The sequence below is a fragment of the Antedon bifida genome, chromosome 8 (assembly GCF_963402885.1).
Source record: "Antedon bifida chromosome 8, ecAntBifi1.1, whole genome shotgun sequence".
NCBI lineage: Eukaryota > Metazoa > Echinodermata > Crinoidea > Comatulida > Antedonidae > Antedon > Antedon bifida.
In genome coordinates this window covers 7,673,290-7,695,645 of record NC_136233.1, presented here as the reverse complement: position 1 = coordinate 7,695,645, position 22,356 = coordinate 7,673,290, and the positions used below count along the sequence as shown (strand labels likewise).

The 22,356-nt window shown below is 35.1% G+C and overlaps 1 protein-coding gene across 1 annotated transcript in view; it reads left to right on the top strand.

Moving 5' to 3' along the window:
• The first annotated feature begins 7,154 nt into the window (after positions 1-7,154).
• LOC144849541 (putative 2-ketogluconate reductase) overlaps positions 7,155-22,356 on the top strand; it is a 55,439-nt gene continuing 40,237 nt past the window's right edge. The window contains exon 1 of the mRNA XM_078706482.1: positions 7,155-7,277. Within this exon, the coding sequence (XP_078562608.1) occupies positions 7,224-7,277 (54 nt within the window). The 5' untranslated portion in view covers positions 7,155-7,223. The remainder of the gene's footprint in view (positions 7,278-22,356) is intronic.

Here is a 22,356-nt window from a genome sequence, read left to right as displayed (position 1 = left end):
TCTTGCATTCAAATGTAATTGGTTGCCATTTTGGTTTTAAAAAGTTGCAGTTAACTAACATCATTTAGGAAATAAAATGCACCATGATAACAATACATAAAGACCATTATTAACATCCGACAATGGTTTAGCAACTGTTAAAACACTGTTGCAAAAACATCAGCAAAAAAAAAACAGTGCTCTATTAGTAGTCTGTTACAGCATTGCTTTACAAATACCAAAGCATTTAGCAAAATGATGAACAGACCTTATGACTTTATACCGTTTTCATCAAGAGTATTGGGTGATTTTTTTGCCATCGATTTTAACTTTTACAACCTGAATTAAGTAAATATCATTAAGCCGACCTGTCTGCTGCATTCATTTACTGTGATTTTATGCAAATTTCTGACCAGCTTCGTCTTGAGTTTGAACGGAGTGCGTTTGATTGAGAAGTTGTCAGTCTAGACTGAAGCCTGCCAAAGATTACATAACGAGTCAAACCTACTGCTTGCCGCCACGAGCATACTATTTTAGCTACACCACCGAACATTGAATAAACTTTGATATACATATATATGATATATTTTTAGTGTTTTATTTGTGTCGCGTTTTTATAACATGTTTGCCAGGTCTTTGGATTGTCCCGCTGATTCTTTTGTTGAATAGGTCATTTTAACATTATACTAATGTCACCAAAAATTTGAATTATAAAAAATGTTTATCTGTTAAAGCAATAATAATTGAAACAAAAAATCAAATCAATTGGAAACCAATTGTCTGGAAGGCAACGGTTTTCTGGTTTAGTTTATTTTGTCTTTTTAAAGCGAAATCGTTATTTTTGTTGTTTTCCCCTACGAAAATGAATAGGCCTATTACAACCGCTAATGTAGAAAACGCCAGCTAATGTAGAAAATATTATATATTTGTCTAAAATCATGTGCAAATGAATCTCTTTACAATTAGAGCTATCAGTCTATATCCACCTCTCGTAAGCGACCGACTATTAAAAAGAGGACATTTCGTAAGTGACCACCTCCCAAAAAACAGACCGTACATCATATGCAACCACCCTCGTCAGCGACAACCTCTGTTGAACGACCACCATCTCTGTTAAGGGACCGCTTCTCATAATCGATAACCTTTCTTAAGACCACACCTCTCGTAAGTGTCCACCTCTTTTAAAGGACCACCACCTCTCTCTTTACTTATCAATCAATCTATCCACCTCTCTTAAGCGACCAACTTTCAACAAGCGACCATCTCGTAAGCGATCACCTCCCTAAAAGGACCATACATCGTAAGCAACCACCTCTCTTAAGGGTCCGCTTCTCATAATCGACAACCTCCCGTAATAACGACCACACCTCTCGTAAGTGACCACCTCTATTGAACGACCACCATCTCTCTTAAGGTACCACCATCTCTCTTAAGGGACCGCTTCTTATAATCGACCATCTCGCGTAACAACGACCTCTCGTAAGTGACCACCTCTATTGAATGACCACTCAATAGAGGTGGTCGCTAACGAGGGTGGTTGTATACGATGTATGGTCACTTACGAGATGGCCGCGTTTTGAAAGTCGGTTGTTTACGAGATAGCTAAGTAAAGAGATGCATTTGCAAATATTTGTATAAAATGGTTTGTAAAATATATAATATTTTCTACATTAGCTGGCGATAGTAACTACATTAGCTGGGAGGCAATTTTTGTTACAACATTAGCTGTTGACCGTTCTAATACAGACAGATTCGCCTAGAATTACATGCAGGCAATGGAAAGGTGTACAGAAATCGGTGGAATGTGGTCATTCATAATTATCAATGATGACCAAAAATCTTGCATTTATGAGATCTTTTATAGGGTCTAATTTTAAAATCGTTATCTATTTTATAAGTGAGAGAGTTTGTACGTTTGTTTGTTTGTTCGTTATACAAATTGTTGTTACTGCACGTAACCTTACATATGGGGTATCAAAATGACCGCAATTGTACCGGGAAGTTCTAAACTATTTGAACATCATCCGCCATCTGGGATCCAAGTCAGGGGCCAAAATGTGGTCAGAATTGCCCACTTTTCCCCACTTTCGATGTTTGTTCGTTATACAAATTTCTGTTTCTGCATGTAACGATAGATAAGGGATATCAAAATGATCGCAATTGTACTGGGGAGGTTTAAAACTACATTTTAAAAAGTCCAGGGAATTTGTTGGAAGGGGTTGGGAGATAGGGTGTGGGAGTTGGGGTTAAGGGGATAGTGGGGATTTGCTAAGGCTAGGGGTAGTAGGCTATCAAATTGACCAGAATTGTGGTTGGAAAATGTATTTTAATGATCCCTGGGAAGGGGATGGGAGTTTGGGGTGGGGATGTAGGCCTATCACCATGACCGAAACTTTATTGGGAATGTTTTACACATCACCCAGTATCTGTGGTGTGTTTGGAGGAGCGAACATACTGGCGTAATGAAGTAGCCTATATGATTGAAATTGTACTAGGAAAAGTTACTACATTTGAACTTTCCAGGGGAGAAGTTAAGGTTTGTTGATTGTGGCTGCTGTGATGGTGAGAGAAAAAAAGAAGGCTGGGGGACCGCGGTATCAAAATAAGATATTTTAATCATCAGCCAATATGACACCTATTCATTTACACAATGTACTTAAACCATTATTAGGCCTATCATAGCTATGTATATCCCTCTCAATTTGAAGCTAAAGTTGAATTGAATTTGTCCCGAGGAAAGGACTCGCTCATCTTCTCCTCTTCCTCTTCTTCCATCTGGACACTATTGAGCCAACTTTCAAGTCCTACTAGTTCTTTACGCGTCGTCTGACGGCTCTGAAACATAGCATGCATATACTATAGGGTAATAGGTAAACAAAGCTATAGAGAGACAATTTTCGTACGGATGCAGAATTATGACGTCATAAACACTGTACCAATCGAAAAAATTCGGATTTATAAAGTACTACTAACTCCTCCCTTATTCGTTGTAGTATTGAGCTGGGATTTGGCATGGGTATAAAACAGGGACATGTCCTCAAAGCTATAGAGCTGGATTTTCACGGTGCTGCTCTAGCCCGCTACGTCACAAGAGATGACTCATTTATAAGCTGAAAGCAAGCAGCAGTTAATAGTACTGACGTTTTTGCTAAAATGGAAACTCGACTATAATTTATAGTTCCCAGCTGCTGGATCCAAAAAAGAGAGTCTATTAGGACACGTCATGCTAAAATTACGAATCCCAAAGCATTTCTGGTATTTATGAGTTCCATTTGACCAAAAAATGTAATACTGTAATTCGCTGTCAGATAATCATTTAATTATTATCAAAACAGTCCATTAAAGTTTTTGTTTGTAATAGGATACTTCACACTTGAAGTATCTAGGCGTGATGAAGTGACCCCCAGACTTGACCTTAGCAATAAAATAAACTATAGTGACAGAAATTGAGTCTGTGTTTCATATCAAAGTTATTCACTTCTGTAACAAAAAAATATTATTCATTCACGTATAAAAAGAGAAAAGAAACGTTTAATTATAATCCAAAAACCATTGTCTGACAGACAATTTAAGTATTTTTTGCTTTAAATTACATTTTTTCAGGTAAAATAACTATTATGTGACAATAAAATGACACATTCAAAACAAATTAGAAATAAAAAATATTTTCCAGAGGGACAATATGGAGATTGTAGTTTAATTTTCAAAAACGAATGTTATACTACAAACAACCTGTTAAAATACACACATATATATGTAAAGTTACAAATATGAATATGTTTTTTACGAGAAAAACCTGTAAACAAATTACAGATGAATTTTCTCTTTTTCAGAGTTTATGAGAATATAAATATTTAAGAAGTTATAACCGTCAATTTTAATGTAGGACATCACATTCAATGCGGATAAACGTTATTTATAAACTTGTTTATACACATAATTAGATTTTCTGTATACATCATACAGAAAAAGTGTCTATTCGGAGTGCTAAAGTAGGCCTGTATAAAGTTATAGCCAGCATGTCACAATGTCACGTTCTTTTTCGATCATGTGAATAGGCAATTTCATAATTGCTAGTTCCGGGAAAAAAGTTCAATAACATGCTCAAAGACTACATCGTATCATGTAACAATTTTGGAAAGACAGGAACTTCCTTTTACTACTGTATATAAATTCTTGTTTCATAGTCAGTATTTAATGTAGGGCTACGTTTCAATTACAAAAGAGCGTGATGGAACCAATACAATGCATTCTGTAAGTAATAATTATTTTAACTTCTTTAAATCAAAGCTTTTAACCTTTTAAGACCTTTATCATCATCTCGCACTTTAACTGTACTTCATGATTTCATTCATTGTATTGTTGTGTCAATGCGCCATGAGCATCTAATTTGTGATGGAAACCGGCGCAATATAAGATTTCCTTATTCATATTATGAATATTATTTATCGGTTATCTCCAGTGTTCTTCTGGGTTGTTGGTCATGTCTCAACTGCGATAACACTTTCTTAATAATTATGTGTGCTGTTCCCAAGATGGCCGACATGTGTGCGCTCCCTACGGAGCCGGTACATTTAAATTTTCATGCATGTTTTTGCATTTTTTGAAATTGTTCCGAGAGCGCCAAATACGATTGGAACCACAATAACTTTTGTTCTGTGGATTCTATTGATTTCAAAAACCAGATCTTGGTAATTTTCACTTCTCGACCATTGTTCTGGTGGTAGAACAAGTCTTCTCGGATAATGACTTAAAACTGGAGGTCCAGTGTACACATCTAGCTTGTGTGCACTTTAAAGAACCCAGTAAGTCTTTCAGAAAAGTAGGGGGTTACCCCGGTGTACTGGTCCATTCAGCCCCTGTCGTTGTGGACAGACGAACAGGCGCCGTTTGGTGGCAGCACTTGATACGAAGGGACCCTTAGGTGGAGTAGAGAGTTGTGGTATGTGTTGTCCACACATGTGCGTAATTCAGCCCAGTAGGCTGCGAGTCGCAGGTTATTCCCACATTTACATGTACATTCCTGTGAGTAGTTTCCACATTATTGGCAGACAGGCAATAGGACGAGTTATTTGCCTGGGTGCCCTTTGCAGGATTTTTTTTGGGAATTAATACTGTTCTTCCTTTTACCATCCACTCAGGCACATTTCCTTGGGACATACAGTCATTCAGGTGTAATACAGACACATTTTAAAACCAGTATCCCTGGACATGGTCAGGTTGTTCTAGCTCTTCTTTTCCCTTTCCATCCAGAGTTTGATAAAAACCATTTCTGGTTTGTTCTAAATTGGCGCTTCTGTTTGAACTGTTGACATCTTTCATCATATCTCCTAACCTTAATTCCTCCTGTCTTGATTTTCTGCTTTAATATGTCTGAAACTTGCCTTTCTCTTCGAGGCTGTATTTTCTATTGTTTTCTTTGTGTTTTAATCTCATGTTTCCTTTTCGGATTTCCTCGATCTTGCTGAGATCTTTTCTCCATGATTTAATACTTTGTTTTGTTTGCATTATTATTATTTGTATTATTATTATTATTTGAATTATATTATTGTACAAATATGTCTTTTTTATGTGATTAGTTTGAACAGGTTGAAACAATTTTTTATTCTCAAATTGTCTTGTTTTCAAGTTTGCTTGTTTTAGTAACTTCTTCATCAGCAGACGATCGGTTGATATGGACAGAAGTGGACACAAGGAACCCATCGGTACCGGCTGTAAAAATTGTAACTATGTCTGCAAATCGAAATATGAAGCAGGCACAAAGACAGATGTGGAAAAAACGTTATTTAACATTTATTGTTGAACCAGGGAAGTTTGTTGCTTTAGACACTGACAATACCGATCAGACGGTATTTTTCAGTGCTAGCTTGCGCACGTCGGTATACAAAACAAAATTGATTGCAAATAAGAGTGTTAGTGTAGTAATCGATAAAACCTCCAAAAGTGTTGAAGGAATTGCTGTCGACTGGCTGGCAAAAACTCTGTACATTATTGACCAGACATACAACTGGATTTTTCTAATCAATTATAGGGACAATCGACGTTTATCCTATTCTTTATCACTGTGCTCAAGTATACCAAAATGACTATAGTCGAGAACAGTGTTAAACGGGATCATACATTAATGTTATTTGTTAGGAGGATCAAACACAATTCTTGTTGCCAGATTTAATTGACATTACAGGTATGAAGTCTATCAATATACAGTACCGCTTAATACAATACTTGTTGAGGCCATATCCATCTTTAAAAAAGTCGATTTATATCAATACTCATCAACATACGATATAACGATAGTATTTATTGCAACTTGTCCATGTCATATTCATCTACAAATAAAGTGTCTATTACCGTACTTTTAAAAATATATTTATATCAATACCCATCAACGTATGTACGTGTGCATATTATATATACAAAAATATATACATCAACATAAATGACTATAGTCGAGAACAGTTTTAAACTGCATCGTGTACTTGTGTTATTTGTTGTATATTGTTAAGTTTATCCTATTCTTTATCACAACAACAGAACAGTGTTAAACGGGATCGTACATTGATGTTATTTGTTGTATATTGTTAAGTTTATCCTATTCTTTATCACTGTGCTCAAGTATACCAAAATGACTATAGTTGAGAACAGTGTTAAACGGGATCGCACATTAATGCTATTTGTTGTATATTGTTAAGTTTATCCTATTCTTTATCACTGTGCTCAAGTATACCAAAATGACTATAGTTGAGAACAGTGTTAAACGGGATCGTACATTAATGTTATTTGTTGTATATTGTTAAGTTTATCCTATTCTTTATCACTGTGCTCAAGTATACCAAAATGACTATAGTTGAGAACAGTGTTAAACGGGATCGCACATTAATGTTATTTGTTGTATATTGTTAAGTTTATCCTATTCTTTATCACTGTGCTCAAGTATACCAAAATGACTAGAGTTGAGAACAGTGGTAAACTGGATCGTACATTAATTTTATCCTTTGCTTTACTGTGCTTTGATTTACTGTGCTTTGATTTGGTTGCCCCGCCCCCATATGCTGCCTACTAAATTAGGATTCCCTAGCTTTTCTATAAAAATTGAAGTACACACAATGCACGTTATACGGAAGTCATAGTCTTGTAAAATACAGACACAATAGTTTTTATCGTATTGTTTTCATTTAAATATCACTAAGATTGTCTTAAACTACAAACAACTAAAATTAGTGAAGGTATGCAAGTGTTTCTAAATGTTTACTACTGGTAGTATTAATACAATTTGGATTATATCATTTTCCAGAAAGGTAAATTCAAGGTGTTATCATCGATTTTGTGTGATTTTGGTCGGATTTTGTGTACACTACCATTTCGTAGGGTCTTCGCTTTCGAGGTCTTCGGTCTTCGATCTTCGCTTTCGAGGTCTTCGCTTTCGACACACCCACTTAAACGATCCACCCCGCCGTCAAACCTGGTTACGGCCCTGGTACGAGTTGGTGTGGGTACGAGTTGGTTGAGGTACGAGTTTGCCAAGTTGGGAATAGGTACGAGTTATTTTGAGTACGAGTTGACCACTTCTAAATGCTAAGCCTACATTTTAAAAGGTGTATACTGTATTTCTTTATGATTTAAGTCGTAGGCCGCTACTACAAGTTACAATAATTATTAGTTATCCGCTTGGTAGAGCGGATAACTCCTTGTTACTGTATGGGATCAATATTTTTGGTTATCCGCAACTTAGTTGCAGGATAACCCTTGTGATTGTAAATATCTTTTTCTTCATCATCTTCTTTGTTGGTTATCCGCAACTTAGTTGCAGGATAACCCATGTGATTGTAAATATCTTTTTTTTTCATCATCTTTGTTCTTCTTTCTTTCCCGGAATTTTGTTGCACGCATATCTCTCACCCTTGTCAACATAAGATTGTATAACTTTGTCATAAGATTGATCTGTAGCTGTAGATGTGCAGGAAACTTTGTTATATGACGTTAGAGTCGCGTAGCGCAAGTTACGCGCGATTTTATGAATTTCAATGTTTGGTCATAGATTATAAACCAAAAGTCATTTTGTATTGACACTTGGTGAAAATTTAAGTCATATCAAGGGCAAACTTTCTATGGATTAAAAATGGCATGTTTTACAAGAAGTTACGCGCGCACGCGCATTTAAAGTTTCAAAATGCGAAAAAATAATTTCTAATCAACTTTCTGCGCTGATCATGACATTTTAAGCATGTCAAAAATTCCTGTGCGCGCGAAAAATTTTACGCGTAAGGTGCGCACGGAGCATGAAAATCATGTGTTTTTTTCTTGAATTGTGATTTTCTAGCCTTTCCTAGTCATTTAAAAAAAGATTGACATCATTTCAAATTAAAATGACGTCATACGAACACGTTGATTTATACCATTTGCGCGCGTTTTAGTTGCAAAAGTGACAAAATATTGTCAAAATTTTGCCTATTTTTAATCTATTATAGCTCCTCAGGATCATCCACGACCCCCAATTTTTTTAATTTAATATGTAAGCAGATATGTTGTAGATATAAATTCATGCAGAATCTTTACCACTCGGATGTTATGACGTCATCGTATGGCCACACGAATGTAAAATATAGATTTTTTTACTCTTTCGTTATTGCTCATCACATTAAATAGAGCGCATCTCGCTTATACGTATTCCATTTCCTCAGATATTTTAATACTGTCTACGTCAATCAACTATCTTTCGCATGAATTAAAAATATTTTAATTTTTATGACGTCATCGTGCCTAAAAATGTAAATAACGTGGGTCACCTATTTTCATCTTTACAGTAAATTTCAATCTGTTATAGCTCGTCAGAATAAAAAGTGATAATCATGATTAAAATGTTTTCTGGAAGCTATTGGATTGTAGATACGAATTCATGTAAATATTTTGCCAATCAGATGTTGTGACGTCATCATATGGCCAGTTGAATTAAAAAAGTCACATTTACATCTCTTGCGTAAAAGTTCATTGCGTTTAAACGAGAGCGCATCTCACTTTTACGTGCCCAAAATTTTTCAAATTTGTATTAATGTAATTAATTAGATAATTATCTTCTAAAATTGTTATTTTATATGTCAATTTGATGACGTCATCATGTTAATAATTGCATTTAAAAGATGGGTCTCGTAATTTCGTCTATGCTATACTGTATATAACATATACAGTTTATTCTGTAAAATACTGTAATATGCTGTATGCTACATAATAGGTACAATTCAGCACTGTAAACATATTTATTTCATGTCATAGGATGGCATAATAATTGTCGAGGTTCATATAGTTAAGTATGTGCATGTTGCGTTTGCGCGGATAACCCGAACTCGTCAAAGTGACGAGTTCAAATCTAGTTGGTTATCCGCAACTTAGTTGCAGGATAACCCATGTGATTGTAAATATCTTTTTTTTTCATCATCTTTGTTCTTCTTTCTTTCCCGGAATTTTGTTGCACGCATATCTCTCACCCTTGTCAACATAAGATTGTATAACTTTGTCATAAGATTGATCTGTAGCTGTAGATGTGCAGGAAACTTCGTTATATGACGTTAGAGTCGCGTAGCGTAAGTTACGCGCGATTTTATGAATTTCAATGTTTGGTCATAGATTATAAACCAAAAGTCATTTTGTATTGACACTTAGTGAAAATTTAAGTCATATCAAGGGCAAACTTTCTATGGATTAAAAATGACATGTTTCACAAGAAGTTACGCGCGCACGCGCATTTAAAATTTAAAAATGCGCAAAATTAATTTCTAATCAACTTTCTACGCTGATCATGACATTTTAAACATGTCAAAAATTCTCACGCGCGCGAAAAAAATTACGCGTAAGGTGCGCACGGAGCATGAAAATCATGTGTTTTTTTCTTGAATTATGATTTTACAGCCTTTCTTAGTCATTTTAAAAAAGATTTACATCATTTCAAATTAAAATGACGTCATACGAACATGTTGATTTAGACCATTTGCGCGCATTTTAGTTGCAAAAGTGACAACAAATTGTCAAAATTAAGCCTATTTTTATTCTATTATAGCTCCTCAGGATCATCCACGACCCCCAATTTTTTTAATTTAATATGTAAGCAGATATGTTGTAGATATGAATTCATGCAGAACCTTTACCACTCGGATGTTATGACGTCATCGTATGGCCACACGAATGTAAAATATAGGATTTTTTACTCTTTCGTTATTGCTCATCAAATTCAACAAAGCGCTTCTAGGTTATACGTATTCCATTTCCCCCGAAATTTTAATATTGTCTACGTTAATCAACTATCTTTCGCATGAATTAAAAATATTTTAATTTTTATGACGTCATCATGTCTAAAAACGTAAATAACGTGGGTCACTTATTTTCATCTTTACAGTAAATTTCAATCTGTTATAGCTCGTCAGAATAAAAAGTGATAATCATGATTAAAACGTTTTCTGGAAGCTATTGGATTGTAGATACGAATTGATGTGAATATTTTGCCAATCAGATGTTGTGACGTCATCATATGGCCAGTTGAATTCAAAAAGTCATATTTTCATCTCTTGCGTAAAAGTTCATTGCGTTTAAACGAGAGCGCATCTCACTTTTACGTGCCCAAAATTCTTCAAATTTGTTTTAATGTAAATTTTTAGATAATTATCTTCTAAAATTGTTATCTTTATATGTCGATTTGATGACGTCATCGTGTTAAAAATTGGATTTAAAAGATGGGTCTCGTAATTTTGTCTATGCTACACTGTATATAACATATACAGTTTATTCTGTAAAATACTGTAATATGGTGTATGCTACATAATAGGTAGAATTCAGCACTGTAAACATATTTATTTCATGTCATAGGATGGCATAATAATTGTCGAGGTTCATATGGTTAAGTATGTGCATGTTGCGTTTGCGCGGATAACCCGAACTCGTCAAAGTGACGAGTTCAAATCTAGTTATTCTTCTTTCTTTCCCGGATTTTTGTCTACAGCATATCCCCTATTGCTTGTGAACTTAACTTTGTATAACTTGGTAAAAAGATTGACATTGAAGTGTAGATGTGCAGCCAAGCTTTTCGACGATGTCAGAGCCACGTTGCGTAAGTTACGCGCGATTTTGTGAATTTATATAACTGATCATAACTGTAGAACCAACAAATATTCTTTCATGAACCTTAGTGAAAATTTAAGTCATATCAAGGGCAAACTTTCTATGGATTAAAAATGGCATGTTTCACAAGAAGTTACGCGCGCATGCGCATTTAAAATTTCAAAATGCGCAAAATTAATTTCTAATCAACTTTTTACGCTGATCATGACATTTTAAGCATGTCAAAAATTCCCACGCGCGCGAAAAAATGTACGCGTAAGGTGCGCGCGAAGCATGAAAATCATGTTTTTTTCTCTTGAATCATGATTTTACAGCCTTTTCTAGTCATTTTAAAAAAGATTGACATCATTTAAAGTTAAAATGACGTCATACGAACACGTTGATTTAGACAATTTGCGTGCGTTTTAGTTGAAAAAGTTATAAAATATTGTCAAAATGATGCCAATTTTGAATCTATTATAGCTCTTCAGGATCGAAGGTGACCCCCAATTTCTTTAACTTATTATGTTAGAAGATATACTGTAGATATGAATTCATGCAGAATTTTTACCTCTCGGATATTATGACGTCATCGTATGGCCACACGAATGTAAAATATAGGATTTTTTTCTCTTTCGTTATTGCCCATTACATTCAACAGAGCGCATCTCGCTTATACGTATTCCATTTCCCCCAGATTTTAATATTGTCTACGTCAATCAACTGTTTTTCGCATGAGTTAAAAATATTTTAATTTTTATGATGTCATCATGTCTAAAAATGTAAATAACGTGGTTCACTTATTTTCATTTTTACAGTAAATTTTAATCTGTAATAGCTCGTCAGAATAAAAAGTGACGCTCTTGATTAAAACTTATTATAGAAGTTGTTGAATTGTAGATATGAATTCATATTCAAATTTTGTATATCTGATGTCATGACGTCATCATATGACCAGTTGAATTCAAAAAGTCATATTTGCATCTTTGGGTAAAAGTTCATTGCGTTTAAACGAGAGCGCATCTCACTTTTACGTGCCCAAAATTCTTCAAATTTGTATTAATGTAATTATTTAGATAATTATCTTCTGAAATAGTTATCTTTATATGTCAATTTGATGACGTCATCGTGTTAATAATTGGATTTAAAAGATGGGTCTCGTAATTTCGTCTATGCTACACTGTATATAACATATACAGTGTATTCTGTAAATTCTGTAATATGCTGTATGCTACAAAATAGGTACAATTCAGCACTGTAAACATATTTATTTCATGTCATATGATGGCATAATAATTGTCGGCGTTCATATAAAATAAACGTATGTGCATGTTGCGTTTGCGCGGATAACCAGAACTCGTCAAAGTGACGAGTTCAAATCTAGTTGGTTATCCGCAACTTAGTTGCGGATAACCCATGTGATTGTAAATATCTTTTTTTTCATCTTCTTCTTTGTTATTCTTCTTTCTTTCCCGGATTTTTGTGCGTCGCATATCCCCTATTGCTTGTGAATATATCTTTGTATAACTTTGTCATTATATGGACATTTACCTGAAGTTGTGCACCTCCATATTTTTAATGACGTTAGAGTCGCGCAGCGTAAGTTACGCACAATTTTATGAATTTCAATGATTGGTCATAGATTATAAACCAAAAGTCATTTTGTATTGACACTTGGTAGAAATTTAAGTCATATCAAGGGCAAACTTTCTATGGATTAAAAATGACATGTTTCACAAGAAGTTACGCGCGCACGCGCATTTAAAATTTCAAAATGCGCAAAATTAATTTCTAATCAACTTTCTACGCTGATCATGACATTTTGAGCATGTCAAAAATTCCCACGCGCGCGAAAAAATTTACGCGTAAGGTGCGCACGGAGCATGAAAATCATGTGTTTTTTTCTTGAATTATGATTTTACAGCCTTTCTTAGTCATTTTAAAAAAGATTTACATCATTTCAAATTAAAATGACGTCATACGAACACGTTGATTTAGACCATTTGCGCGCGTTTTAGTTGCAAAAGTGACAACATATTGTCAAAATTAAGCCTATTTTTAATCTATTATAGCTCCTCAGGATCATCCACGACCCCCAATTTTTTTAATTTAATATGTAAGCAGATATGTTGTAGATATGAATTCATGCAGAACCTTTACCACTCGGATGTTATGACGTCATCGTATGGCCACACGAATGTAAAATATAGGATTTTTTACTCTTTCCTTATTGCTCATCAAATTCAATAAAGCGCTTCTCGCTTATACGTATTCCATTTCCCCCGAAATTTTAATATTGTCTACGTTAATCAACTATCTTTCGCATGAATTAAAAATACTTTAATTTTTATAACGTCATCATGTCTAAAAACGTAAATAACGTGGGTCACTTATTTTCATCTTTACAGTAAATTTCAATCTGTTATAGCTCGTCAGAATAAAAAGTGATAATCATGATTAAAACGTTTTCTGGAAGCTATTGGATTGTAGATACGAATTGATGTGATTTTTTTGCCAATCAGATATTGTGACGTCATCATATGGCCAGTTGAATTCAAAAAGTCATATTTTCATCTCTTGCGTAAAAGTTCATTGCGTTTAAACGAGAGTGCATCTCACTTTTACGTGCCCAAAATTCTTCAAATTTGTTTTAATGTAATTTTTTAGATAATTATCTTCTAAAATTGTTATCTTTATATGTCAATTTGATGACGTCATCCTGTTAAAAATTGGATTTAAAAGATGGGTCTCGTAATTTTGTCTATGCTACACTGTATATAACATATACAGTTTATTCTGTAAAATACTGTAATATGGTGTATGCTACATAATAGGTACAATTCAGCACTGTAAACATATTTATTTCATGTCATAGGATGGCATAATAATTGTCGAGGTTCATAATAGTTAAGTATGTGCATGTTGCGTTTGCGCGGATAACCCGAACTCGTCAAAGTGACGAGTTCAAATCTAGTTGGTTATCCGCAACTTAGTTGCAGGATAACCCATGTGATTGTAAATATCTTTTTTTTCATCTTCTTCTTTGTTATTCTTCTTTCTTTCCCGGATTTTTGTGCGTCGCATATCCCCTATTGCTTGTGAATATATCTTTTGTATAACTTTGCCATTATATGGACATTTACCTGAAGTTGTGCACCTCCATATTTTTAATGACGTTAGAGTCGCGCAGCGTAAGTTACGCGCGATTTTATGAATTTCAATGATTGATCATAGATTATAAACCAAAAGTCATTTTGTTTTGACACTTAGTGAAAATTTAAGTCATATCAAGGGCAAACTTTCTATGGATTAAAAATGACATGTTTCACAAGAAGTTACGCGCGCACGCGCATTTAAAATTTGAAAATGCGCAAAATTAATTTCTAATCAACTTTCTACGCTGATCATGACAATTTAAACATGTCAAAAATTCCCACGCGCGCGAAAAAAATTATGCGTAAGGTGCGCACGGAGCATGAAAATCATGTGTTTTTTTCTTGAATTATGATTTTACAGCCTTTCTTAGTCATTTTAAAAAAGATTTACATCATTTCAAATTAAAATGACGTCATACGAACACGTTGATTTAGACCATTTGCGCGCGTTTTAGTTGCAAAAGTGACAAAATTTAGTCAAAATTAAGCCTATTTTTAATCTATTATAGCTCCTCAGGATCATCCACGACCCCCAATTTTTTTAATTTAATATGTAAGCAGATATGTTGTAGATATGAATTCATGCAGAACCTTTACCACTCGGATGTTATGACGTCATCGTATGGCCACACGAATGTAAAATATAGGATGTTTTACTCTTTCGTTATTGCTCATCATATTAAATAGAGCGCATCTCACTTTTACGTGCCCAAAATTCTTCAAATTTGATTTAATGTAATTATTTAGATAATTATCTTCTAAAATTGTTATCTTTATATGTCAATTTGATGACGTCATCGTGTTAATAATTGGATTTAAAAGATGGGTCTCATAATTTTGTCTATGCTACACTGTATATAACATATACAGTTTATTCTGTAAAATACTGTAATATGATGTATGCTACATAATAGGTACAATTCAGCACTGTAAACATATTTATTTCATGTCATAGGATGGCATAATAATTGTCGAGGTTCATATGGTTAAGTATGTGCATGTTGCGTTTGCGCGGATAACCCGAACTCGTCAAAGTGACGAGTTCAAATCTAGTTGGTTATCCGCAACTTAGTTGCGGATAACCCATGTGATTGTAAATATCTTTTTTTTCATCTTCTTCTTTGTTATTCTTCTTTCTTTCCCGGATTTTTGTGCGTCGCATATCCCCTATTGCTTGTGAATATATCTTTTGTATAACTTTGTCATTATATGGACATTTACCTGAAGTTGTGCACCTCCATATTTTTAATGACGTTAGAGTCGCGCAGCGTAAGTTACGCGCAATTTTATGAATTTCAATGATTGGTCATAGATTATAAACCAAAAGTCATTTTGTATTGACACTTGGTAAAAATTTAAGTCATATCAAGGGCAAACTTTCTATGGATTAAAAATGACATGTTTCACAAGAAGTTACGCGCGCTCGCGCATTTAAAATTTCAAAATGCGCAAAATTAATTTCTAATCAACTTTCTACGCTGATCATGACATTTTGAGCATGTCAAAAATTCCCACGCGCGCGAAAAAATTTACGCGTAAGGTGCGCACGGAGCATGAAAATCATGTGTTTTTTTCTTGAATTATGATTTTACAGCCTTTCTTAGTCATTTTAAAAAAGATTTACATCATTTCAAATTAAAATGACGTCATACGAACATGTTGATTTAGACCATTTGCGCGCGTTTTTGTTTAAAAAGTTACAAAATATTGTCAAAATAATGCCTATTTTGAATCTATTATAGCTCTTCAGGATCGAAGGTGACCCCCAATTTTTTTAACTTATTATGCAAGAAGATAAATTGTAGAAATGATTTCATGCAGAATTTTCACCTCTCGGATGTTATGACGTCATCGTATGGCCACACGCATGTAAAATATAGGATTTTTGTCTCTTTCGTTATTGCTCATCACATTCAACAGAGCGCATCTCGCTTATACGTATTCCATTTCCCCCGAGATTTTATTATTGTCTACGTCAATCAACTATCTTTCGCATGAGTTAAAAATATTTTAATTTTTATGACGTCATCATGTCTAAAAATGTAAATAACGTAGGGCACTTATTTTTATCATTACAGTAAATTTTAATCTGTTATAGCTCGTCAGAATAAAAAGTGATAATCATGATTAAAACGTTTTCTGGAAGCTATTGGATTTTAGTTACGAATTCATGTGAATATTTTGCCAATTAGATGTTGTGACGTCATCATATGGCCAGTTTAATTCAAAAAGTCATATTTTCATCTCTTGCGTAAAAGTTCATTGCATTTAAACGAGAGCGCATCTCACTTTTACGTGCCCAAAATTCTTCAAATTTGTATTAATGTAATTATTTAGATAATCAGCTTCTAAAATAGTTATGTTTATATGTCAATTTGATGACATCATCGTGTTAATAATTGATCGGATCGGAATGGAATGGATCGGAAAGCTTCCGAAGTTTCTTATACCTACATTATTGGTGGCGCAATATATTGCATTGCATTGCTATTGTTCACTACTGGTATTCGCGGGCGTATTTGCATATCAGGTGAATGATTATATCGAATAGGCTGCGTGAGCGTTGGTTCTGCAGAAGTTGTTTTAGTTGTTGTCTGAGTAAGACATGTTATATACTGTATTTCTTTTAAGTGTGGATTCTCGCCAATACTGTGAGTAGATAATTATTTTCTATACAACCATAATGTTTTACAGTATTACTCCATGTGCATAACCGAGTTAAGTTGTTATCGTTCATTATTTGTAACGACAATGAATTCACTGTTTTTAATTTCTCTTTGATATACAGCTTTGTCTTATTAGATAGCATACATGTTGAAGTTAGTTGTATCACATACCATGTTGAAGTTAGTTGTATCACATACCATGTTGAAGTTAATTGGATAACTTACCAGGTTGATGTGATTAGTAGTATGAAATTGGTGTATTGGATCCAGGTATAAGTTCGTTAAATGTTATATACAGTAATACTAATGTTATATACAGTAATACTAATTGATAATTAGTGAAGTGACCATATTATAGTAAGCTTGCTTGTGATTGTTTTTATTGTTGAATTATATTACACTGCTGGAAAAATAATAATTATGACGTTGTTTTATACAGGGTTTGTTCCTGTTTAGAAAAATAAATGATACAGAGTAAATGCAGCCTCATCTTGCGTATTGTTTTGTTGCATGGGATACATGGCTTCACAAACCAAACCTTAATGGTCTAAACCTAGCAAATCAATATTAAGGATTCCCGAACCACGACAAATTGGCGTCACGGACAGGATGGATGCAACGTTTCAAGCGTTCCTGAAGGAGGATTGCATTGTGTATTTTCAACAATTGTTTTACCAAACCCTGGATCGTGCATAAGACAAGGAGTATTGGACAGATAAGATTTATGAACTTAATTTAATTTTAGAACGGAAAGTGTATGGTTTTATATATATTACAGAATCTTTGTTCCGATGGACATGGCAGCCAGTGTGTTGTTATTTAAGATGATGTTGTGAATTGATGCTTATACTTACCTTATATGAAATATTGTTACTTTTGCATTACACTTACGATACTTATTTTTTGTATTGAAACTCTGTTTATTGTAGTAGTGTTTAAAGTATTTGTAGTTACTATAATATTGTCACAAATTCACCTTCTGCAATGTCGCTAGGCGAATCTAAATCTGAAGCAGCTGCAAGCGGCGATGGCGTTAATGATATGATTGCGGCATTAACTAATGTTTTAAAAGGCGTTTCGGTTCAGAAAGCTCCTCCGATTAAGTTAGTAAAATTTAAGGGTGTTCCAAGATCTCCTGGGGACCTTACGTTAAAAGAATGGCTTGAAGATTTTCGAATTTATTGTGATCATTATTCGTTGGGCGATGATGATCGATACGATACCCTGATTAGTCATCTTGGTGGCTGTGCGAAGGATGAGGTTAAATGCAGTATGAGCATGTGTGAAAATGGGAAGAATGTGAAAGCGGCTATAAGAATTTTAGAACTCGCTTTTAAATCGGAGGATTCTGTTGCATCATATAGTTCAGCATTCTATTCTAGGCAATTGTTACCGGGTGAAACCTTGGCTGAATATAGCCTTTCTTTAATGAAATTGTACTCCCAACTTGTCGAAGCGTCTCGCCCCTCTGAGCAATCCGCTTTGAGACATCTTCAAGATACTACTTTAAAGCAGCGTTTAGTGGACGGTGTTCGTGATCCTACAGTTAAGCGTGAATTACGTCGCATTGAGCTAGCTTTTAGAGGAAAATCTTTTTTTGATATGCGCGAAGAAGTTCTTGAGTTGTATAAAATTGATATTGTTAGGTCAAATCCGCGTGCACATGGCGTAGAATGTAATGAACGGCCCTCAGAACTATCAGAAGTAAAGCGAGAATTGCAAGCATTAAAGAAACAAATTAGCGAAATTCAGCGTTCCCAATTTATATCTAGTCCACCTAAGTTTAATCAAAATTCTACAGGTCCTTTGAAATGTTACAATTGCGGTAAAAATGGTCATACCAAATCTGATTGTGAAATACCTTCTGGGTTGTGTTGGTTTTGTAGAGGAAGAGGTCATTATTCATATGCATGTCCACATAAGAATCGTAGTAGTAATTCTAATACTCCGGGTATCCAACGTAGTGCTTCAGATACGCCTACTCAAGATATAATTAATACTGTTTCTAAGTCACAAGCCAATCATCCAATTCCAACTGGTAGTGTTGAACGTGAAGTTCATATCCCTGTTGTTGCCACGGACAATAATGGAAATATGTCTAACGCCCAATCCTTGAAATGTTCCGATGCTGTTTTAGTAGATAAATTAGTAGCCAGAAGTCCATGTACTATCGTTAGAATAGGCTCAACTGAGTTAGGTTGTATCTTGGATACAGGGGCTGAAGCTTCAATAATTCCGTCATCGGTCTATAATAAGCAGTTAAAGTCAATTGTTGGAGAGCTGGGATCTGTTAATGGACTTTTCATGAATGTTATCGGTGTTTGTGGGGTGGAGGTTCCAATCGAAGGATATGTAGAAATTCCCATTGTTATAGGTGAACAAAAGTTAACTGGTAGCTTTTTGGTAGTTTCAGATGCTGTCACTGTAACTAATCATAGTAATGAATATCCTGTTTTGATTGGGTGTAACATTTTACGCGAATTACAAGGTTTCCATCTATTACGTGATCTTTCACAGGTAACAGCTACACATGTTGATGCTCCATGGAATAGAAAGGCTGAAATTCTTTTGCAAGTAGATGAGGATGAATCAAGTATCTTAGTTTCTTTGCAACATTCTGACGTGACTGTTCCTTGTGATTCACATTCAGACATTGTTGACGGTAGTGTAAAATCTGATATTGATGATTGTAAATTTAGTGACCACACCCAAAGTCGACTTGTATCCGTCGGTTCTGTGCGTAAGTTATATGACATTAATCACTCTTATTCTAATTCTTTTTGTGGTACCGAGTTAAATTCTGAGAGCCAGCAGTTACCGCCTGGGGTAATTATCAACGGTAACCTTGATTGTGTGGAAACTCAACTAGTGACTAACCTATTGTCCAAATATAATCATGTTTTTTCTCATAGTGCTTTTGATGTTGGAAAGTGTGATGTTATTCCTCATGTTATCAATTTAAAAGATGAAACTCCAATTAGACTACCATATCGTCGTATTCCTCCTCATTCTATATCAAGTGTTAAGTCTATGTTACAAGAAATGTTAGACCAGGGAATAATTAGGCCGTCCAAGAGCGAATTTGCAAGTCCCATTGTGTTGGTCAAAAAGAAAGACGGGTCTTTGCGCATGTGCGTTGATTATAGGAAGTTGAATTTCCAAACGTTGAAAGATTCATTTCCCCTACCACGCATTGATGAGGTTTTAGAAGTACTCACTGGGTCTTGTTATTTTTCTACCTTAGATTTATCTCATGGATTTTTCCAAATTATAATGGCAGACGAATCCATTAATAAAACTGCATTTAGGGTTCCTTGGGGACTGTATGAATTTGTTCGTATGCCGCAGGGTCTGTCTAATAGCCCGGGAACATTTCAACGTGTAATGGAATATGTATTAGGCGACATGAATTTGACTCAGATTGTGTTGTACTTGGATGACATTTTGATATTTTCTTCTTCGTTTAAACAACATTTATCTAGATTAGAAAATGTGTTGTCTAGATTGTATAAGTATGGGTTAAAGGTTAAGGGCAAGAAGTGCGATTTCTTTAAGACGGAGGTAACCTATTTGGGTCATGTTATTTCATCTGCTGGAGTTGCTGTAGACTATGGGAAAATAGAAAAGATACTGACCTGGCCAACGCCAAAAAGCATTACTGAACTTAAATCATTTCTGGGACTCTCTTCATACTATCGAAAGTTTATTTGTAATTATGCCAAAATTGCTGCGCCTTTGCATTTGGTAACCCGGTTGTCTGACACACAAGCGGGGAAGGCCCACAGGTTTCGTTGGACTGAAATTGAAGAAGCTGCATTTGTTGAATTAAAAAATGCTTTAACTAAACCCCCAGTTCTTGTATATCCCAAATTTGATGAACCATTTGTTATTGAAGTAGATGCCAGTTTGAAAGGTTTAGGTGCTTGCTTGTTGCAGGACTCTAATGGTTCTCTTCATCCAATTGCTTATGCAAGTAGAAGTCTTCGTGGTGCTGAATGCCGATACCCTGATTTATCGAGTTTTAAGTTGGAGTTGTTGGGGCTAAAATGGGCAGTGGTGGATAAATTCGCTTCTTACATTCAGGGTTCAAAGGTTACCATTTTTACTGATCATAATCCTTTAGCGCATTTAAAAACTGCAAAGCTTGGCGCTACAGAAATGAGATGGGTCTCTCAGTTAGCTATGTTCGATATTGAAATCAAATATAAGCCAGGTTCTAGCAACAAATGTGCCGATACTTTAAGTCGTCGTCCGATTAGCGTGTGTACAGATTTTAAGTCAGATCTAGGAGTTATCGCTTCATGTCTTAATATATATGTTGATTCTCATCCCTCAATTAATAAGTGTAAACCATGTATTGAAATTGATCAATCATCACGTAGTATTAACAAGGCATTGTCTATTTTTCCTTCTTACTCTCATGAGCAGTTGGCAGAATGTCAGAAGAAAGATAGGGAATTGGGAGAAATCTGGAAATTATGGATGGAAAAATGGTGTCCTGGTGACCGCTACAATACAGATAATTCTAGAATGTTGGGCTGGTTGAGACAGTGGACAAGTTATAGAGAGATTTGTGGAGTTCTGTATAGAGAGATCAATGAAGATATCCATGGTAAAATTCATCAATTGTTAGTGCCTACTAATTTGCGCAATCTTTTTATAGATTTATGTCATGATAAATGGGCTCATCAAGGAGTTCAACGGACTATACAACTTCTAAAGCGTCGATGTTTCTGGCCAGGTATGAACGGTGATGTACGTACGCATATTTCCAAGTGTTTTAGTTGTGTATCTAGTAAAGTCCCTACACCAACGGTCAAACCCCCTCTTCGTCATATTCTAGCCTTTCGTCCCGAAGAGATTCTTGCTATAGATTTCTTAAAGATGGATCGTGGAAAGGGAGGCTATGAGGACATTCTTGTTATGACTGATGTGTTTAGTAAGTTTTCACTAGCGGTCCCATGTAAAGATCAGACGGCTGATACAGTGGCTCGTGTATTGAGAGATAATTGGTTTTCCCATTATGGTGTGCCAGCACGGTTACATTCGGATCAAGGTAGATCCTTTGAGGGTAAAATTATTCGAGGTATATGTAGTCTTTATGGCATGACAAAATCTCGCACTACGGCGTATTGGCCTGCAGGTAATGGGCAGTGCGAACGTTTCAACAAGACCTTATGCAGTTTATTGCGTTCTTTAAGCCCGAAAGATCGACACAAATGGCCCGAATTGCTGCAGCATATTGTGTTTATGTATAATTCCACCCCTCATACCGTTACAGGTGTAACACCGTATCTTCTTATGTTTGGTCGTGAACCATTAATTCCATTAGATCACTTTATTGGAGGTGCGGAACAAGATTGGTCTGAGGATTATTTGACTAAAGAAGCTGATCTCATGAAGAGGGCATATGAAGTGGTTTCACGTAGAATCAAATCAGCAGCAGCTAAAGAAGAGCATCGTTATAAGTC